The sequence below is a fragment of the Ochotona curzoniae genome, unplaced genomic scaffold, assembly GCF_017591425.1.
Source record: "Ochotona curzoniae isolate NIBS_2020 unplaced genomic scaffold, NIBS_Ocur_1.0 contig_1071, whole genome shotgun sequence".
Lineage (NCBI taxonomy): Eukaryota > Metazoa > Chordata > Mammalia > Lagomorpha > Ochotonidae > Ochotona > Ochotona curzoniae.
Window position 1 is genome coordinate 17,195,955 of NW_024464939.1, and position 20,340 is coordinate 17,216,294.

General features: G+C 45.5%; 1 protein-coding gene across 4 annotated transcripts in view; it reads left to right on the forward strand.

Moving 5' to 3' along the window:
• Positions 1–14,072, forward strand: part of STAU2 (staufen double-stranded RNA binding protein 2) — a 297,692-nt gene extending 283,620 nt beyond the window's left edge. For 3 of the 4 annotated variants that reach the window (XM_040994333.1, XM_040994341.1, XM_040994348.1), the window contains 2 exons: positions 11,207–11,295; positions 12,393–14,072. In XM_040994333.1, the coding sequence (XP_040850267.1) occupies positions 11,207–11,295; positions 12,393–12,486 (183 nt within the window). In that variant the 3' untranslated portion in view covers positions 12,487–14,072. The remainder of the gene's footprint in view (positions 1–11,206; positions 11,296–12,392) is intronic. The other variant, XM_040994356.1, reaches the window with a different exon arrangement.
• Positions 14,073–20,340: the final 6,268 nt, after the last annotated feature.

Here is a 20,340-nt window from a genome sequence, read left to right on the forward strand (position 1 = left end):
GCCGCTTTTTCAGCTTCTAGAAGCAGCCCACATTCCTTGACTTGGTGCACCCTTCCTTCCATTTGTGGAACCGACCCCGTAGCTTCTCTTGGACTATTCTTCCTAGTCCTTCTCTCTTACTGTGATCACAGTGAGCCTTCACTGTTCACATCTAGCCTCGCCCCTGAGAAGACCCTTAGGCTCAAGTGGTCCTCACAGCCGCAGGGTGTGAGGGGTTGTCAAGAAGTGGAATTCTTTGCAGCCCCTGATTCTGCCTGTGGTGGAGTGTCAGCTGCCAAGCTCACATTGATGGTGTGTGGATGTGCCCAACACACTGCACTGTGGGCTTGGCAGGGGAGGGCATTGTGAAACACCTCCACCTGCACTGTTGGCATTCCATATAAAGAGGCTCCGGGTGCTTCGGCCGCTGCCACTCATGTGGGATATCCTAGTGGAATTCCAGGCTTGTGGCTTGGCCTTGGCCCAGTGCTGGTCACTGCAGCCATCTAGGGAGTGAACTAACAGATGGAAGATCTCTCTTTCAACCTCTTTCTCTGTACCTTGTCTCTGTGTCATATTGCCTTTCAAAGAAATAATAAACAAGTATTCTTCAAAACACGCATGCCACTTTAGGACCAGACTTCATGTGGAATCAAAAATAAGACTGGACAAAGCAGGAGTTTGAAAAGGAGTAACAATGGGGGAAATGGGAAGCCGCTGCTCACCTTCGCTCCTGCCACAAGGAGCACATTGCCCAGCAGTCTTTAGCCTGCGTGTGGCTCAGCTCCGGCTCACCCTCACAAGAGCCCGACCGCAGCAGGAGGTGGGGACTGTGTCTGTCTTCTAGCTGCTCAGTTGTGAAGGAACGCCCCAGGTGTGAGATCAAAACACCTCTTTTCAGGGGCTGTCAAAAATCGGCCTGGCTCCCGCCACCTGCCCTCCTGTTTTGTTCCACAGTAACCACCCCTTTCACAGGCAGACATTCCTTTGTTCCAAGTGCAAGCCATTATATAAAGTATCAATTTTATGGAAATTACCTAAACTAATAGGATTGTGGAAGCTTGAATGCAAAGGGCAGGCTGTAATGAAATTGTTAGGAAGCAAGCCAGCAAGAGGGTTCATTAAAGCTCACGTTAATCCTTTTCTTATTTTTTAAAAGTCATATCATTGGTTCATCTGAAATGTACCAGACTAAGGAGCTTATTATAAAGCAATGATGTTTAGAAATATGTACATATCTCTTGTTTCTCCTCTGTAAAGAGAGACATGGCATCTAATTATGGACCTTGCAGAGCAAGAAAAGGACACCTTCCAACCATTGAGCTTCACATTCTGTGGGCGATCACCCTGCAAGTTTACTGCCAAGCCTCTGTGCTGTCAGACATTTATGTGATTTCAGACCTGGAGGAGATGTTAGCCAAATTCTCCAGTGCCGATGAAAACACTTGCTTGTGAAGCCTGTCATCTTCTCAGGAAGGGAGGCTGATCTAATCAGCTGCCAATGCATCTGCTATGGCCTAACCATACCTTGCAGGAAGATTTCTGCTCTGTTCCCCTTGAGGAAGAAAAGGCAAAACAGAACAAACGTCCAACACTTACCAGACAAAGGCCGCGGGCAATGTGTATAGTTGTCATTGACGTGCATGGGAGCAGCCTGTCTGGGTCCGGGATGCAGGATATGAACTTGCTGGGCTAAGTGTGACATGGAGGTTGTGAGGGGAAGGATATACAGGGACTCAGAAGGCATCATGGTTAAAGACTACATGTTGAAAAGGACCACGTTAGAATTCACATTTCACTGGTGAATTCACAAAGCAACTCTTGCTGCCGATTAATTCACAGAGGGGAGAAAAACCCAAATACTGCAGAAGGGATGGGAGAAAACATATTGAAAATTGTTCTGTGTGCCCATCTAGTCTTACACACACACACACACACACACACACACACACACACACACACGGAGCGAGAGAGAGAGAGAAACCAAGGCCAGCAAGCAGGCATGGAAAACATCTTATTGGCATCATGTTTCTGGCATTGCTATAACTACGCCCAAAACAAGCAAGACATGAAACGGGAGCGACATCTGTTCTACAACCTGTGGGGCTTTACTCACAAACAGTTGTAAAATCTTTGGGGGGACAAAAATATTTCTGTGTATCTGTGCAGATGCTTTTCTCTAAGGGAAAAACACACACACGGATACAAGTGTTGAGCCAGAAATTTAGGATTAAATAAAGGAAATATCACTCACTCTTTGAAATTCCTCTTTAATTTTCTATGAGGCCACATTTATCGCCTTGGATGCACTTTTTTTTAAATCCCAGAACAAGTTCATTGTGTTAAAGCTAAAGCTTCAGGTACTGGTTGGTAGACTTCTGCAATATACAAAGAATGCTGAGTGTGTTTGTGTTGATCTGCTGGGAAAACATTTTCTGTCCTTGGAAATGAGTTCGGTTTTTCCTCTGCTTGTTTATGGCCAAAGACTTACGGAGCGTCTGAGCGGTTATGTTAGTGTGTCTTTGGAATCCTCTAATCCACCATGTGTGGGAAGTGACACAACTCGGGTTGAAGCATCGTTCAGGATGTGCTTCATTGAGGAACCCTGGACTCCCCAGGATGAGTTTATATTCATCACTCTATGGCAAACTGTTCCTGCGCAAAGCTGAGCTATGGACTGCAGGAATCAAGAATCTTGTTAGCTATTTACCCTCTTGGTAAATAGAAAATGTAGAACTTGCTTCTTAAGCAGCCTTCAAGTATGTTTTCCCAAAGGAGGGTTATTTAATTTTTCCCTCACTCCAAACAAAAGTGTCTGTTAGTATCATGTAGCATATTTATAGTACATTTTGGATTTTTTAAACAGCTGGCCCCTAGCAAGTTAACAATTTATTCAGTTAAGTAGTTTAAACATGAGGATTATGTTGATTTTATCATCATCTGGACAGGTTTGGAGATGTGTAGTAAAACATTTTTGTGGACAGTTAAATTTTAGTGTGTGTTCGCAAACCCCACTGCCTTGCGCATGGTTCTTTGAAATCACTGATCTGAGAGCGAAGGCTCATTAAACTTGTGGACCTCTGTAGGTCATTGGGTCTTGTCAAATGCAGAGTGATTACTTCAGGCTATGCGCATCATCCCCTTGCAGTGGACTTTTGGCTGTGGTGAGAAAAGCAAACCCAGCTTCTTGCATGGAATTCTTCCTTCAGGGAGTTGTGCTTTCTGGGGCAAGAGTGGGTGATGAATCGGGGGTGTGAAGGTCTCCTCTGCTAAGCTTTGTGACTAGCAATGCAGGCCACGCTCCAGAGTACTCTTGCTCTATTCATGCCTGTTGGAGGAGATAGCTGCTCACACAGGACTCTGCTTCCCTGCACAGGCTGAGCTCATCACTGGCCATCATGGCCAAATCCGTCAGCCTCTGTGTTGGTTTCACCTGTGCCATCCCAGCACCTCTTCTCCCTGCAGTTCCCCATAGCCCACATTTCCAGCCAAACCCCGGAGCTCCTTAACCCTCTTGCCAGAAACCACTGAGAGTAAAAAATGAACAAGCCTTTTCTGAAATATGGAGAAAACAATCAAGTAAAGCAAGCAAGATTCATTACCCTCAGGATGTTAAGAAGTGGAGATATGGATGGACATTTAGCCTTGTGTTTAGCAATGCCTGAAACTATGCTCATTTCTGTTCCTAATGCCGACTTTCTGTTAATGCAGAACTGGGGTGGCCCAAGTAATTGGATCACTGACATTCACATGGAAGACTTGGATTGAGTCTTCTGATTTCAGCTTGCCCAATTGTAGCCATTTGGAGTATGAACTAATGGATGAGCTCTCTCTCTTTCTCTCTGCATCTCTCTGTGTTCTCTAAGCTGAAAGAAGAAAGAAAGAAAGAGAGAAGGAAAGAAGAGAGAAAGAAAGAGAAAGAAAGAAAGAAAGAAAGAAAGAAAGAAAGAAAGAAAGAAAGAAAGAAAGAAAAAGAAAGAAAGAAAGAAAGAAAGAGAAAGAAAGAAAGAAGAAAACTCAAATCATCTCGGTTTGTTGCCATTGGGCACTTTTAAGTGACACAGCAATTCCTAAAATCATTGCGTGTCAGCCAAAATTGCCAAGTATCACAGGGCAGAGAGAGCTGCAGGTAGAAGCTGTGTGATTCCACAAGACAATGAACCTGTTTCCCAGAAAACAGAGGTAAATATGGCATAAGATAAATTGGGACAGATCATACGAGTGATTTGGAAATAATGATATTTGAAAGAAGTATGCTAAGTTGAGTGGGTCGAATGTATTTATGTTTGGCGGAGATTAGTGAAGGTTCAAGCATGTGGTTTGGGGTTCAAATCTCTGCTGTGGCACAAGACTGCGTGATATCAGATAGGTTACTGTGTCCTCTGGGCCTCTCTCCTTAGGGGCAGGACCTGCCTTGCATGGCTAGAATAACAGCTGAAGCTGTGCGGGTACAGGACAGGGTTCTGCTCAGCAAGTACTCGTGGCACCCGTTTACAGAAGTCTCCATTCATTGTCTTCTTTGTCTTCTGTAGACTAGAAAGAAGTCCTGTCATACTTAGAAACTATTGTCTTCAGAGTTATCTAGAAGCTGTGGGATGAGTGAGCTCATCAGCTAGATAAGGGAATGTTATTTGGAAGCCCTTAGCATACCTGTGGAGGAAACAGTCATGCAATAATTCTGAGAACCCCTTCCTGGTATCCAGGGAATGAGAGCATTACCATTATGGCCTGTAGGATACTCTTGGCATGATGACAGTCATTTTGACACTGCCCGGGGACCTGCCTGACACGTTGATAAAATCATCTAGGAGATTTTGCAGCAGCTCCCTCAGCCCTGGCCTTTGTCTTGCTTCTGCCTGTCTCTCTGAATGGAAGATAGCAGGTGCTACAAGTTCCTGGACACAAGCAGGTCATTTGGTTCCTGGAATTCAAGCCACACAAGGAACTACAGATTCCCAAGGCACTGGTGCAAATGAGCTACAATTAGCCTATAAGGCTATTTTGTTAAGTTTTAAAAAAATGTTTTGTTTGGGGTTTTTAAGTTAGTCTTGCTGGGAATAAAACAGGACTGGGAAAACTTGGGGCTCTTAGAGACTCAATCAAGAATAAATATCACATTGCAAAGCTAAATGTCCTAACACTTGGTGGTCTTCTGTAATAGTCCATTTGGGAAGAAGTTGATAAAAATCAGCATGCCGGCCAAAAACTCATTAATTGTATTCAGTTTAATGGGTCAGAACAAAATAGCTGCCCATTTGTTTAGAAATTGTTGAATAGGCGAAGAACTCTTAAGTTCATGAGCTCATATGACAAAGTTGGGGCTCAGGGAAATGAGATCAAGCATGGATTGGTCTTTGGAGCCTGGAAGGGAGTGAGTGCTGTTCTTCGGGCCCCAGATGCACATGGGAGATAGGGCAGCAAGGCAGGAGTGGTGTCACAGGCCCAGAGATGTGACACATACCCACACTGCTCTTAGTACAGCACTTCAGAACAGGAAGGACCCCAGAGATCCCCTAGTTAGATGGAAATAAGAACTTCCTCTTCCCAAATCTTTTTTTTTTTAAAGAAGCCAAACTTCATTGAATCCAAGTCTAGTGGATAAATAAGATGATCAGGAAGAGCAAAGCAAGAATAAGGTAACAAAACTGGTTTGCTCTCTGCCCATGGAGTGATTCTGAGAGGTAACTGAGAGAAACCTAGAGACATTGTTGCAGGCTCTGCCTCTCCAGGGCTGTGGGACAAACCAGGAGCTTACAAGGCACAGCTATGTGAGATCACAGTGTGGGTTGTGAGGGGTCTGCTGCTTGCCTCTCTCTGGCTTCTGAAGGTTCTTGCCAGAAATTCTCACATTTCTTGATTTCTGCTGCTCTATCTGACACTGCCTTCCTCGTCACGTGGCGTGTGTGTATGAGCGTGTGTGTGTGTGAAAAATACCCTGTTATGGCTAATCACATCTGCAATAATCCTCATTCCAAATAAGATCACAATCAGGCATTGGGGGTTAAGACTTGCAATATAGTGATTTCAGAGAACACAGTTCAGCGTGTCACAGTATATCAGTGAGATTACCACAGCCTGCACCAGCTACTGCATAGCACATGCGTGGACCAAGGTCAGGAGTGGTGAGATGGCAACCTTGACCTTCTCCCTGTTGGACTGCAGGTGCCAGAGACATTATGCCAGATTCAGAGAGCCAGAGCTCAAATAAAGAGAGAGCTCTCATCCTCTGGTTTACTCCACAAATGCTCACAACAGCCAGGGCTAGGCTTGGCCAAAGCCCAGAACCAGGAGTCAATCTGGATCTCCCATGTGAGTGGCATGTAGGGGTTTAGGTATCTTACCTGATAACTTAAGCTGGACCAAACACTTGCTGCAAAAGTAATGATTTAAACACAAACCAAAAAGACAGAGTGTAGGCATTTGGTACAACAGTTAACCCACCAGCGGGACACCAGCATTCTACATCACAGCTCTTAGGTTGGAGTCCCAGCTGTGTTCCCAATTGCAGCTTCCTGAGAAGACACCCTGGGAGGCAACAGGTGATGGCTCAAGTCCTTGGGTCCCTGCCATGTACATAAGTGCCATAAATAGAGTTTCAGTTCCTGGCTTCAGCCTGATCCATGCCTGGCTATTGCAGGCACTTTGGTATTGAAACAATGTGTGGAAGGTCTCTGTTTCTAAAATAAATAATAAATTTTTTTTTAATTTGTTTATTTTTATTGGAAATTCAGATATATAGAGAGAAGATAGAGACAGAGAGGAAGATCTTCCATCCACTGATTCCCTCCCCAAGTGCCTGCAATGGCCAGAGCTAGGCTGATTTGAAGCCAGGAGCCAGGAGCTTCCGGGTTTCCCCCACGGGTGCAGGATCCCAAGGCTCTGGGCCATCCTCAACTGCTTTCATAGGCCACAAGCAGGGAGCTGGATGGGAAGTGGGGCTGCCAGGATTAGAACCGGTGCTTATATGGGATCCTGGCGAGTGCAAGGTAAGGACTTTAGCTGCTAGACTACAGTATCTGGCCCAATAATGAAAAATTTTAAAGCAACAAAAGAAAAGTAAACCAATTGACAGTACTCCAAAAAAAACAAGATAAAAGCGAGAAAATAATATTGACAGTGTTGCACTAAAACCTACATATGTGCAGGAGTGAGTTATATTGGGCTAGGCCGTAGGACCTACTGGTACTCAGAATAGTTAGAGTGGGTACAGGATGGGCTGGGCTAGGTTGCAGCACCCCATCAGTCCATGTGAGAGCTGGATCTGGAGGTTAGCCAGGTGAGGCTGGGCTGTAGCACCTGCTGGTGAGAGCCAGAAAGGGTGCAAGCCGGTTGAGTAAGGCCGCAATACCCCAGATAGACTGCTAGACTCGAACTCTGGCTGCAGAGAAAAATCACAGATTAAGTGGTCCAACCTTGGAGCTTATGAATTGGGACTGAGCCTCCTCAGCTGCTAATGCCTGTGTAGTGAACAGGCTGGGTTGGGGGAAGGACCAGATGTGCCTAAGGTACATGGCACCCAGATCATCTATGCCAGCAAAGGATGTTGAGTGCCACATACGAGCATGGAAAGTGGAACAGATTGAACATCTCTCTTGGTCAAGCTTTGGCATCAAGTGCCTGGATGTACAGATGCACTAAGGCAAACTTTGTCAACCAATAGACCTTGGAAATATTTTCTCAAATCTGGTGCAACAAAGCCAATGATTTCTCAGAATTATCCAAACCACCCTTGGAACATTCTTCCCAATAATGGGATCTTTAAAATGACATCAAATGACTGTCTTCCACCTCTGGGTGCTGAAATAGTTTAGCAGTGAGGAGTACTCCTCTTCCCTTCCTGCCTGCCTACCTTCCCCCATACCTGCAGATACAGGATAATAAGAAAAAATACTGGGAACATTTGTCTCACCCTCCTTCCTCCATGCCGTGAACCCTCCCCACCTTAATCAGTGGCCCACATGGGCATACATCCTTCTCAACTATATAAATAACATTAAAAAGTAAAATAAATATATACTTTAAAAACAGCTAATGTATATGTTCTAATAAGTGCCTGGGGCTGTCGCAGTGGCATAGTAGACTGTTTTTCCCTGCAGTGCTGATTTCCTATATGGGCATCTCTTTATATCCTGATTGCTCTGTTTCCCATCCAGCTCCCTGATAATGGCCTGGGAAAGTAGCAGAGGATGGCTCCAGTCCTTGGGACCCTGCACCCATGTGGGAGACCTGGAGGAAGCTCCCAGCTCTTGGCTTTGGATCACCTCCGGCCATGGTGACCATTTGGAGAGTGAACCAATGAATGGAAGATCTCTCTCCATCACTGTAAATCTGCCTTTCGATAAATAAATAAATAAATAAATCTTAAAAAGAAAAGAAAAGAAAAAAGTAGACTGCCTTAGTTTCCTCATCTGTCAGGTGAAGATAACAATAACTGACATATTTGAGCTGAAATGGACACATATGAATTTCTTAGACTTGTGGCTGGCAATGGGCCTGGTATAATGGCTCAGTGGATAAATCCTCGCCTTGCATGCACTGAGATCCCATGTGAGCTTCGGTTCCTGTCCTGACTGCTCCACTTCGTATCCAGCTCTCTGCTTGTGGCCGAGGAAAGCAGCTGAGGATAGCCCAAAGCCCTGGGATCCTACACCTTCGTGGAAGACCTGGAAGAAGTTCCTGACTTCTGTCTTTGGATCAGCTCAGCTTCACTCATTGCGGCCACCTGGGGAGTGAACCAGCTGGTGAAAGATCTTTCTCTCTGTTTCTGCCTTTCCAATAAAAAAATAAATCTTAAAAAAAAAAAAAATACTGTGGCTGGCCTGAGCAGATATTTGGTATACCAACCAGATGCCCCAAGTGTCTGGGCTACAGTGACATCTCAGACTATTTCAAAACCTTGTCTATAGAAAGATCCACAAAGAGAAGGAGATACAGAGAGAAATATCTCCCACCTGCTGGTTCTCTCTCCAAGTGGCCCCTACGGCCAGAGCTAAGCCAGTCCAAAGCCAGGTGCCAGAAGCTTCTTCCAGGTTTCCCACACAGGTTCAGGGTTCCAAGGCTTTGGGCCATCCTCTACTGTTTTCCTAGGCCACAAGCAGGGAGCTGGATGGGACGTGGAGCAGTTGTCGGGACACAAACTGGCACCATGTGGGTTACTGGTGCATACAAGGCGAGGATTTAGCCATGAGGCTATTGTGCCCACAGGGCTGGCACTTTTGTTCTTACGCACAAAACACTGGAAACAGTCAACATGTCCCTCAATAAATGAATGTGTGAACTCAATGTGGTATACCCAAGCAATATACTATTAATCCAACAATAAAAAGAAGCGAGCTCTCAAGCTACAGGGATGGGAGAACATGGGGGTGAAGAAGATCCCAGGGAACCTTATGTCCACATTGTCAAGTAGAAGAAGCTGATGTGCAAAGGCTACAGACTGTTTCCAGCTATGTCAGTCTGGAAGTGGCAAGTTATGGAGTCTGTCTGCAGCTCAGTGGTGGCCAGGGCTTAGGGGAGGGAGAGAAGGGCAGGCAGAGCACAGAGGGTTGTTAGTGCAGTGAAATCCTTCTGGGGGCTCACCTGATGGCAGATGTGTTTGTCCAAACTCAACACAAAGAGTACACTTTAGCGGAAACTGTGGACTTCAGTTATTGATAGAGTATCAAATTTGCTGATCAGTTATAACCAATGCACCATCACCAGTGCAACTTGTTAAAAATAGGGAACGCCATGCTTACAGAATGGTGAAGTAGAAAGCAGAGGCACTCTCCAGATTCCACCTCCTCAGTTTTTCTGTAAATACACAATTACTGTTAACAAATAGTTCACTGGAGGTGGCCATTTCAGTGGAGCAGCCTGGGCTGCCTCTTGGGATGCCTGTGTCCTAGCTTGAGTCCCAGCTACTCCACTTCTGATCCAGCATCCTTCTAATGCTGCCAATGAAGCACTGATGGGTGAGGTATTGGGGCCCTCCCCGTGGGGAGACCAGGACAGAACTGTGGGTGCTTGGCCTAGTCCTGGTTGTTGCATGCATTTGGAGAATGAACAATGAATGGGAGATCTCTCTTTCTCTCCCATGTGTCTTGTTTCTCTTCATTTCTCCCTCTCTATCACTGTGCCATTGGATAAACAGATAAAAAAAATAGTCTTAGTTTAAAAAAATCAAAGTTTAAAACTTCATTCTGAATAAAGATGTTGGCATGAAGTCATGTGCTTAGGCACGCAGAAGGAGCCTTCGGCAGATGAAAGTTTGCAAAGCTTAGGTCTTTTTCAAAGGCTGCTGAGAAGACAGATGACCCAAGTGTGAAGCAGCAGGATTCTGTGAGATTCAAACAACCCTGGCTGCTCATACCTACCCCAGACTCCACACAGCCCTTTGGAGGGGCTCAAAGCCAGGCGGTGGGGGTAGGGAAGAAGACCCAAATTCTTATTCAAAGCAATAACAATTTGGAACGTGCACAGGAGTGTCAACAAGTTATGTAGATCTTATCAGCTTCACATTTTTGGTGCCTCCCAGCTATCCAGCTCAGCTCCACCAGCTTGTCAACACCCTCAGCGTCCCACGCCTCCCAGGCCTATCAACGCCCTGGGCGGCTCTGGCTTAGCTGTGGCTGCCTGCCTTCCAGAGGGCAACAACCCCCAAGGCCCTGAGCACCATTTCCCTCCCCTCCTCCTCCTGTTGGGATCTCCGCATACCAACCAGGCACTGCAGTCCCTTCCTCTGCTCACGTGCTGGGACTTGGGCAGGGCTCAGTGCCTAAGCAATTAAACAATACCTTACGCTGACTAGGTTACAAAGGCTCAAGTTGGAACCATGTGACGCACTCTCAACCGAAGGAAGAGAGTGTGTAGTTTCAGTACAGTGAGTCGAACTTACACAAGGCCAACATGGATACATTTTGGAACTTGCAAAGTTAGGGAGTTTGGGATTGTCCACCACCTTCTCCCTCACTCCCCATTCAAAGCCTTCTCAAAGGGCAATTGAAAAGGACACCCAAATAAAAATCTTTTCAGTTCACTACTTTTAAAGACTTTTTGGAGTACCACTATGTACACTGCTCCCCCGTGTAACAGCCTTTCAGATGTAATTTTGCTAAATGATGCAAGAAAGCATTTATTTAGACTAATGAGAGGAAGCGGTCATGTCTCAGGGTTGGTTTTCTTTACAGTTCTGTGTTCGTTACAGCAAACTCAGTGAATGGCTCTCCCTGTTTGATTTCGTTTTCAGGCAGCTCTAAGTGCCTTGAAACAGTTTTCTGAACAAGGACTGGATCCAGTCGATGGGACTCTGAATGTTGAGAAAGGGTCTCTTGAAAAGTGAGTAAAAACCCTCTGTCACATTCTTACATTGGTTGCATTCTATGACCTAGATACAAAGAAGGCAGAACCCCAAGGCGCTCATATCACCGCCTTACAAACTTGCTCATAACACCGTTCATGTCAGTAACTGAGATCCAGCATGTTATAGGGTCCTGTCCCTCCCCCACACTTGGTGCTGCTTGCAGCCTGCTCCGCCATCATTATTTCTGCATTTTAATGCCATTGTCAGAGACCTTTGTGAGTTCTGTGGACTGTGGAGAATTGCAGATCCTCGGCGAGATTGTTGCTTTTTACTTTATCCGATTGAGCTGTCTCTAGCTGAACCGCTTCCTGAGGTCCAAGGCTTGCTCCCACGTCCCTGCTAGGTTGTGAGCACAGTAAAGAAAGCAGGGCTAAGAGAAGGCCATGTTGGGCTTTTCTCATTGTTTTTTGCAACACTGGCACAAAGGCCCACAAAGCAGGGGCTCTCCGGAACTACAAAGCGGCTGCGCTAATTATTTCTGAAATCCAGCTCATAGCTTTTCGTCTGGGACCTGGCCGTGTGGTTTCGGAGAAGGCACTGAACAAGGGGTCTCTCCAGAGACACACTTAGTGCTCAAGAAATGGAAAGCAATGCCATCCACGCACTGGACTTCAAACTCTTTCAAAGCAGTAATCATAGCAGGTGAGCTCGGGGTGCCCACAAAGGAGACTACACTTTTAGAATCTGAAGAAATAGTTTGCTCAGGAAGTAAAATCCAGGTATGTCAATCCTTCAGTTCAAGGAGCGCTCCAAAAGCAAAGCAAAGCAAAACAAAAAGGCACCAGGATTCAGCCATCAATATTTAAAAGGTGAGAGCGTGAGAAGAAAACATTTGGTAAACAGACATGGCATTTTAAGTTGTCCATAGATCAGCCACCATTTATAAGCTAATCTAATCAGAACCATTTCCACATGATCTCATCAGTAGACTATCTGAACATAAATATTGTTGTTTCACTTTAAAATGTCACTTTTGGGGTGACCTTTGAATCCCGTGTGCCATCTGCTAATAAACATGTCTGAAGATGTGCAACCCCAGACCTCAGCTCTTGTTAATGTATTAATCTTTCAGACAAGTCAAGCAGCTGAGAGAGAGAGCGGACGATAACCAGGCACACGCGGGCTCCGTGGCTCAGGACTGCAAGAAATCAAAGTCAGCCATCTAGCAGCTCCCAGGACCCATGGCAGCCTCCGCATCCTTATAAACCTGTCAGCGCGCATGAGGGTGTCTGCGTTCAAGGAAATGAATGACTAATACCATTCTTTGAGTCTTATGTGAAGACAACACTGTTCTAACACGAGAGATAATATACACGGTCCTGTTTATTCAACTGGGGGAAAATAAAACTTGGAGCATTTCCCCTTGCAAGTTGAGATCAGATCGTAACTCACTTGCCCAGAGGCAGCAGAAACCTGATCCTGCTACTGGAGCTTAAAATAACAATTAACGAAAAGTGTTAGAAACAGAGCTAAAATTTGCAGATGATTAATGGAGGAATTGGGTTTGGTTCTGTTGTTATGATTGGTTTGGTTGTGCCACTTGTGTTCAGTTATAATCTCAATCTCTCTGCTTCTCTCTGTCTCTCTAAATAATGCTTGACAATTTGAAAATTAACCCATGATGTGCTGTGGAATGTGGTTGTTGTCTTCATATTGCACACAGTTTCTCTTTTTATGCAAATCTTTGTAATCTTCATCCTGTATCAATATGAATAACCGTAAGGTGCACTAAGTAAAAATGTATGCAATCAGGTTGGATATTCGGTGACAAGTATGATGTGATGTTAGGGACAACTTGTAACACAACTATTCTCCAGTGACTCCAGGAACTGAAGAAGCAAGACAGAGCCCTAGTGGGTTTTAGTTCCGTTAGCAGCAAAGGCAGGAAGTGGGGGCGTTTTGCCCCCATCGGTCATTTTCCTGGGTTCTGCTCTGTCCTGCAGGTCATACCCACCCCCAGTGTTGTGGCCACTCACTTTTCTGCATTCAGACTGTGTTTGCTACTGCCCTGGAGCTGGTGACAGTGAGCAGGGTGACTGTCCTGGGCGGAGATGTGGGGAAAGCCTGCCGGAGAAGCTTCTAGGAAGCCTCACTCGGGGCCAGCATGTTGGAACCTGGTGTGGGGCAAATGCAGTTAAAAAAAAAAAAAAAAAAGTGGTTGGTTTCTGTGTGAAGTGTTGTTTTTGTTGTTGTTTCATTCCCTGCTGTCGTCTTTCAAATACCACCTCAGTGAAACCCATCAGAAAGGCCACCACCCGGCGAGTCATCCTGCCCAGCTGTGGAACCAGAGAGCAGCGGGCTGTGTGTGCGAAACTACAGAGCTGCCTCTTGGGTGACTAGCAGCCCTGGTCCTGGCAACCAGCGTCATCTCATTGTTCAGGCTTTTCTCCTTATTGATTTGCAAATGTTGTGCAATGAGAAAACACTATATGGTCTAACTGCTCTGGCCCAACGTGACAATAGGAATATAATTATGTAAGATTTCACAAGCAAAACCACCACAAACCATGATCTGGCTGACTCACATGCGACTAGAGAATAAACAAATAGCAACATAAGGAAATAACTCGGGGCTTGTTTTTAATGATTCCCATGTGAGGAAGGCTGTCAGTATTGGGAAAGCTGGGTGCCCTTGGAGGAAGCAGGGTTGGTTACAGAAAGCTGGGTTGAAGAAAGAAGAGCTTGTTGGTAAAGTTGGTGTTTTCTGTGTTGAAGCACAACTTCTAAACCCTGAGTGTAGAGGGCTGCCCTAGACGGTCTTTATGTCGCTAGACCTTCCTCCCTAAAGTTTCCACCCTCACAGGTGGCCAGGGTCAACTGTGAGCAGGACAATGGACTTGGACTTCAGCGTACCCAAGACCAAGGGTGTAAGACTACCTTCCACAGCTGACATTCAGCTACCCCAAAGTGGGTGGGTCAGGGGGACAGTGGTGAGCTCAGGAAAAACACAAAGCTAATCCAGTCTTATCCAAGCATTTGATGCATTTGTCATGCTCAGTACTGGTAAATCCCTGAACCCAGCAGAAGTTGGGGGCAGGGAGGCACAGGCCAGTGGAAACTTGCATAGGATCTCAAGTGTAGCCAAGGATCGTTGGGAACCCAGCCCCTCCACCTGTAGCTAGAGCCCAGGAAGGCCTTCAGGAAACCCCCCATTGCCCCCCTCCCCACCCCTGTTCCCCAAGCAGAACTTCCTGGGAATGGGTGGGATTTATTCTTTGGGGCTGTATTACCAATGCAAATGATGGGTGACCTGCAGTGCCCGGCAGGGACCCGTTCCAAAGCACAATGTTATATATCATTGGAGGGGAAACCATTAAGTAGATTTATTGAAAGAATGTTTCTTCGGCGCAAGGAGATCTTTTTGATGAAAAATGGAACTCATTATTCTTTAAAGGACACAGATTGACTTATCTCCTTTATCAATTACAGTGTCTGCTTTCAGCTTTTCTCAATCAGCACAGGGCTTTGTCGTCACTGCCCTGTGCTGAGGCCAGTGTGTTTTATGAAAAAGGTTTGTTTTTACATTTTAACTGGAAATGTAATATTGCACTTTGGAACTCTGACCATCCTTTCCAGTCCAAACTGCCAAAGATCAATGGGTGAGACACCCCACCTCTCTGGCTGGAACGGACATGCCTCCCCTACCCTGGGCTGAGCCCTCTTCTCTCCAACAAACATTTTCAACTGTGATTTGTCTTAACAGCTTCAACCAATTTCGTGCACCATAAAATAAAAATAGACTAATGAAAAACGTGTCTTAGCATACAGAGCATTTCAGGACTCCCAGCAGCTCTGACATGTGGTCCTGACCAATGGATCAGGGTTTCCATCTTGCTGAGGGTGACATTATTTGTATCTTGCCCAGAGTTTGGTTTGGACACTCTCATTTCCAAGGGCCACTTGTTACCATTGTGGCTAAGTGGGACAGAGAACCTCAGGGTTTTGCAGGCACAGCTGGCAGATCATCAATGGTCAAATCAAGCATGAATTTGGCTTTGGATGCATCCCTTACCATAACCTACCATGACATAGGCACCTGGTTCATGTGTAAGTGACACTTTGAGTGAGTGGACAAACAAATGATCTATAGTGTAATCCTGTGGGAGAAATACATTGTAAATATCACTACTCATGTGAGTTGGAGTAGGCACTGAGCACCACACCTGACGTGACTGTTGATAAGATCATATCATCCCCCACCCTCCTCACTGGGGACTGGGACCTTTCTTGAACAAGACATGGCAAACTCAAAGACCTCCCACTGACTTGAGAGGTCTTATGAATCTGTGGGACCATCCTTCCCATGCCTTCTAGTTTTTGTATGCCCAGTCCTTCCCCACACTAGCACACTTCATGCCCACTCACATCCCAGGATGCATTCCTTTATTTCCACAATCAAACCCAAGTCATCCTTAGACCTGGTCACACACAGCTACCTGTATCTGGCAGGCATCTCAACTGGTAAGATGTGTTTAAGAACGGCCTCTTTTGGGGGAAACTTCGCTCTTCTGGTCTCACCTCTTTAAGGAAAGAAGCAAGACTTCTGGAGCCCCTCCTGACTGTGTGGGCCTGACATACTTTGATGCACACTAGGAGCTGGGAAAACACATGAAGAAACAAAGCAGGTCTTAGCCTGGGGAGTCTGTGCTCTGGCTAGTGGAAAAGGCAGACAGGGAAATGAGCCAGATAGTAGGGCGGGGCCGCCTGTGCTTAAGACTACTGGGCAGTTCACTTGCCTGGCTCCTTGGATCAGACAACTGTCCACTCACTCACCCTGTGCCATGGTATGCACTCTCGTGACACAGTGGAATAAGTTATGTTTGTTTCCAGGGAAGTTTTACTCATGTCTGTCTTATGTCATGCTAGACATCTACTGTGCCTATGCTTATGCTTGGGCACTAGGCTTCAAGGCCTGCAAGGTCGTCAGCACCCAGGAGACCAGTCAACCTAATTTATTTCTCATTGTGTCTCCTGGCCCAGCAATAGTGATCACCTTAATATAATCATTACTCAGGAAGTGTCTGTGGAAGAAACAAAACACCCAAATATGTCTGTTGTAAAGGATGCAATTGCCAGGTCAGCAGTGACTTGTACCCAGGGACAGAGAAATTTGACTTTCTGTGTAGAGCCCGAGAGTACACTTCTGGTGCTGAGTGTGTTAGCGCTGTAGCATGGTGGAAGTTACTTATAGATCTATTTTTCAAACAAGTTGTGCAAGTAGAAACAGTATGCCAGTTCAAGTTAGTGAATGTTATGGAAAGAGCAATGGTCTATGAACCTGGTTCAGACACAGATGGGCCCTTGGCCAAGGTTGTAGCCTCCCTGGACATTAGCCTACCTGTGTTAGGCTGGCCACGAAGAGCTCTGAAGCTCTGAACTTCTCTTCCTGTTGGTACCGCTGGAAGTATGAGCAGTGGGATATTCCATTCAAATGTGTCTCTGATCTATGTGAATTTTTAATCCAATACCTGGAAGGAAAACATCAGTCATGTTCATTAGAATTCTTTTGGTTATAAGTTCTAAACACCTACCTGAGTCAGCAAAGGGGAAGGGATGAAGTCAGAGGGATGGTTTATGGAAACTGAGGATGAAAGGCGGCAGCTAACTGGAACCAGGCAGAGCAAAACTGTGAGGAAACAGGAAGTTGTCCCTCTCTCAATGCCACATCTCTCTCTGCAAACAAACTCCTGCTTCTCAAGTACACAGAGCCAAGAACATGACTACCAGTGGAACCCAAAATACAGCACTTCAAGGAGCACCGGTCAAGTGCAAATTGGTCTTTGGGTGTCCGATGCCCTAGTTTGCCATGCTGTGGGCATGCGGTAACATTGTAAGGAACCTCTCATTGGTCCACAATGTATAAATACATGTCCTCAAAGTCTACCCCTATGGAGTGAGACAGAGAAATCATCAGAGAAGAATCAGTGTGTTGGGAAACAGCTCAGTGAACATCTGCCTCAGCTACTTCCCATGTTTTTCAGGGCCAAGATTCATTATAATTATGAGCCAAGTATTACTTTCCTTCTTTCAACATAGTAAACAGTACAGCTTAAATAACTGAATAACGTTCTCCCAAATGTCGTAGATTGATCTCAGGTTTGTGAAGACTGTTGTATTTTGTTTGGTTTTGCTTAATCCTTTCGGTCTTTGGTTTCAAGGGTCTGATGAACCACAAAATTCCTAAGTGAGTCATAAAGCTACCTAGAATAAAAAATGAAAACTTTCCAATGATCTCAAATTAGTGTATCTCAAATAAGCCTCTTTCCATTCAACACGCACAAGTAATGACAACAACATTTCATTAATAGTGTGATCGTTATCTATGAATCAGAAGACTGCTCTGCTTTTATTATCCTGAGTGGATAATATTGTGTTGATTTGAAAGACAGAGTTACACAGAGAGGGGAAAGACAGAGAGATATTGCATCTTCTGGCTCATTAAATAGCCACTATAGCTGGTGCTGGACCAAGCTTAAGCCAGGTGCCTGGATCTCTATTTGGATCTCCGACATGGGTGGCAGGGACCCAAGTACTTGGGCTGTCTTATGCTGCTTTCACGAGCACATCAGCATGCAGCTGGATCAGAAATGGAGCAGCCAGGGCTCATGGGATACTGGTGTTGCAGGGTGTAGCCTAATCTACTGAGGCCGAGTACCACTCCTTTATGGCCTTGAGGAACCTTATGTTTTCTTCATCTATAGTCGGGAGTTATAGAAGGCAACCTCGGTCTCCTTTTCCTTCAAATTTTGCTCATAAATGATGAAAAAAGCCCAAAAATAAGACTCGAGTTGTTTGAGTTTGTGGCAGGAGACACACTTTTGAAAGAATCAGAAACTAAAGAGACATAGGAAGCCAAGCTGCCATGAAACAATGAGGAGAATGGAAAGTTCTTGTGAAGGCATTTGTGTTGGAATAGACTGAATACTCTCTGTAGAAACTTTTCAAAGACTTTCTCTTCAGCTTCAGGAATGAGTAATCAAAACCTTGTGTTTCCCAAGGCAGGTGTTTGGCCCAGCAGTCAAGACATTGCTTGAGAGACCAGCATGGTGGCATCACATACCATCACTGCAGCACTGGCATACCATATACATGCTGGTTCATGTCTAGGCTACTCCAATTCAAATGCAGCTCCCTGCTTATAGCCTGAGAAAGCAGTGGAAAATGGTCCAAAGCTTTGGGACCCTTCACCCCCTTGGGACACCTGAAGGAAGCTTTGGATAGGCTCACTTCCAGCCATTTGAGGAGTAAACCAGCAAATGGAAGAGATCTCTCTTTCTCTCTTTTACTCCCTTTTTTGCAAATCTGACTTTCAAATAAAAAGAAATAGTTTTTAAAAATTGACATTGCGGGCCTGGCACAGTGGCCTAATGGCTAAAGTCCTCTCTTTGAACGTGCCGGGATCCCATATGGATGCTGAGTCTAATCCCGGCAGTTCCATTTCTCATGCAGCTCCCTGCTTGTGGCCTGGGAAAGCAGTTGAGAATGGCCTGAAGCCTTGGGACCCTGCCCCTGCATGGGAGACCTGGAGGAAGTTCCTGGCTTCAGATTGGTACAGCTCTAGCTGTTGCAGCCACTTGGGAAGTGAATCAGTGGACAGAAGATTTTCCTCTCTGTCTCTCCTCCTCTGTGTATATCTGACTTTGCAATAAAAATTAAAAATGAGTCTAAAAAAAATTGACATTGCCCGAGCTGCTCACATACCATCCCGTAGAACCTGGGTTCTGGAGTACTGGCATCACTCCTGATTCCAGCATCTTGCTGAAGTGCTCTCTGGGAGGCAGCAGATAATGGCCCAAGTAGTGTAGTTGAGTCTGTGCTATCTATGTGGTACATGCAGATTAAATTCCAAGCTCCTGACTTTGATCTGGTCCAGACCCTTTGGTTGTAGGCATTGGGATGGAAGATCACTCTTTCTCTCCTTCTTAAATAAGTGCATAACTAAACAAATATTAAAATATAAAATTTTCCGTCTCCTCTTCAGCCTTCTGCCAAACTTTCTACCTGGATAGTAATTGACCAAAATGGTGTTGGGCCACTGCAAATTCCTCATTCTCTAAGTGCAGGGGAAGGAATGAAATTTCCTTTTTGCCAACTCAAAGCGATTAATATACTTCCAACTTTGGCAAAGACCAGGCTTGGCAGTGAACTCCCAGGGGAATCTAGCTGATGGGTGACCTCTGATAAGAATCTGGTGGGCCCTGTACAATAGCCTAGTGGCTAAATCCTTGTCTTACATGCACTGGAATCCCATATGGGTACCAATTGATGTCCTGGTTGCTCTATTTCCTGTCTCGCTCCCTGACTGTGGCCTGGGAAAGCAATGGAGGGTGGCCCAAGATCTTGGGAGCCTGCACCTGTGTGGGAGACCCAGAGGAAACTCCTCCTGGCTGCTGGCTTCAGATCAGCTCAGTTCCAGCTTTTGCGGCTACTTGGAGAGTGAATCAACAGATGTAAGATCTTTCTCTCTGTCTCTCCTTCTCTCTGTAAACTTGAAAAGTAAATCTTATATAAAAAAAAGAATCTGTATGATTGGTTTTGTTTTACTTTGGAATCTGAGTTGCTTCCACAGTCATCATCACACACAATGTTTGACAACAGCTGTTCACGCAGTCAGCTCCACTACAGCCTGTGCCAGGCTGAAACCAGGAGCAGGAGTTTTTTTCTGGGATGCCTACATGGATACAGGAGCCCAAGTACTTGAGCCACCTTTTGCTGCCTTCCCTGGTGCATTAGCAGTGTGCTGTATGGGAAGCAGACCTGTCAGGTCTCAAATCAATGCCCATATGGGATGCTGACATCACAGGTGGTGGCTTCATCCATGAAACACAACACCAGCCCCTTTTGCTTTGCTTAAAGACACTTAGGCTAGCCAAACTACAATCAGGGTGTTGCAGGAATCAAATTTCCATGTTTGCTTTTCCTTGAGTAAATTTTAACAATCAAGCAGAGGCTTTGTGAATCAACATCCCTTCCATAACCACCACTGCCACCAACAGCAGTCTTCCCAAGTACCCATGCAT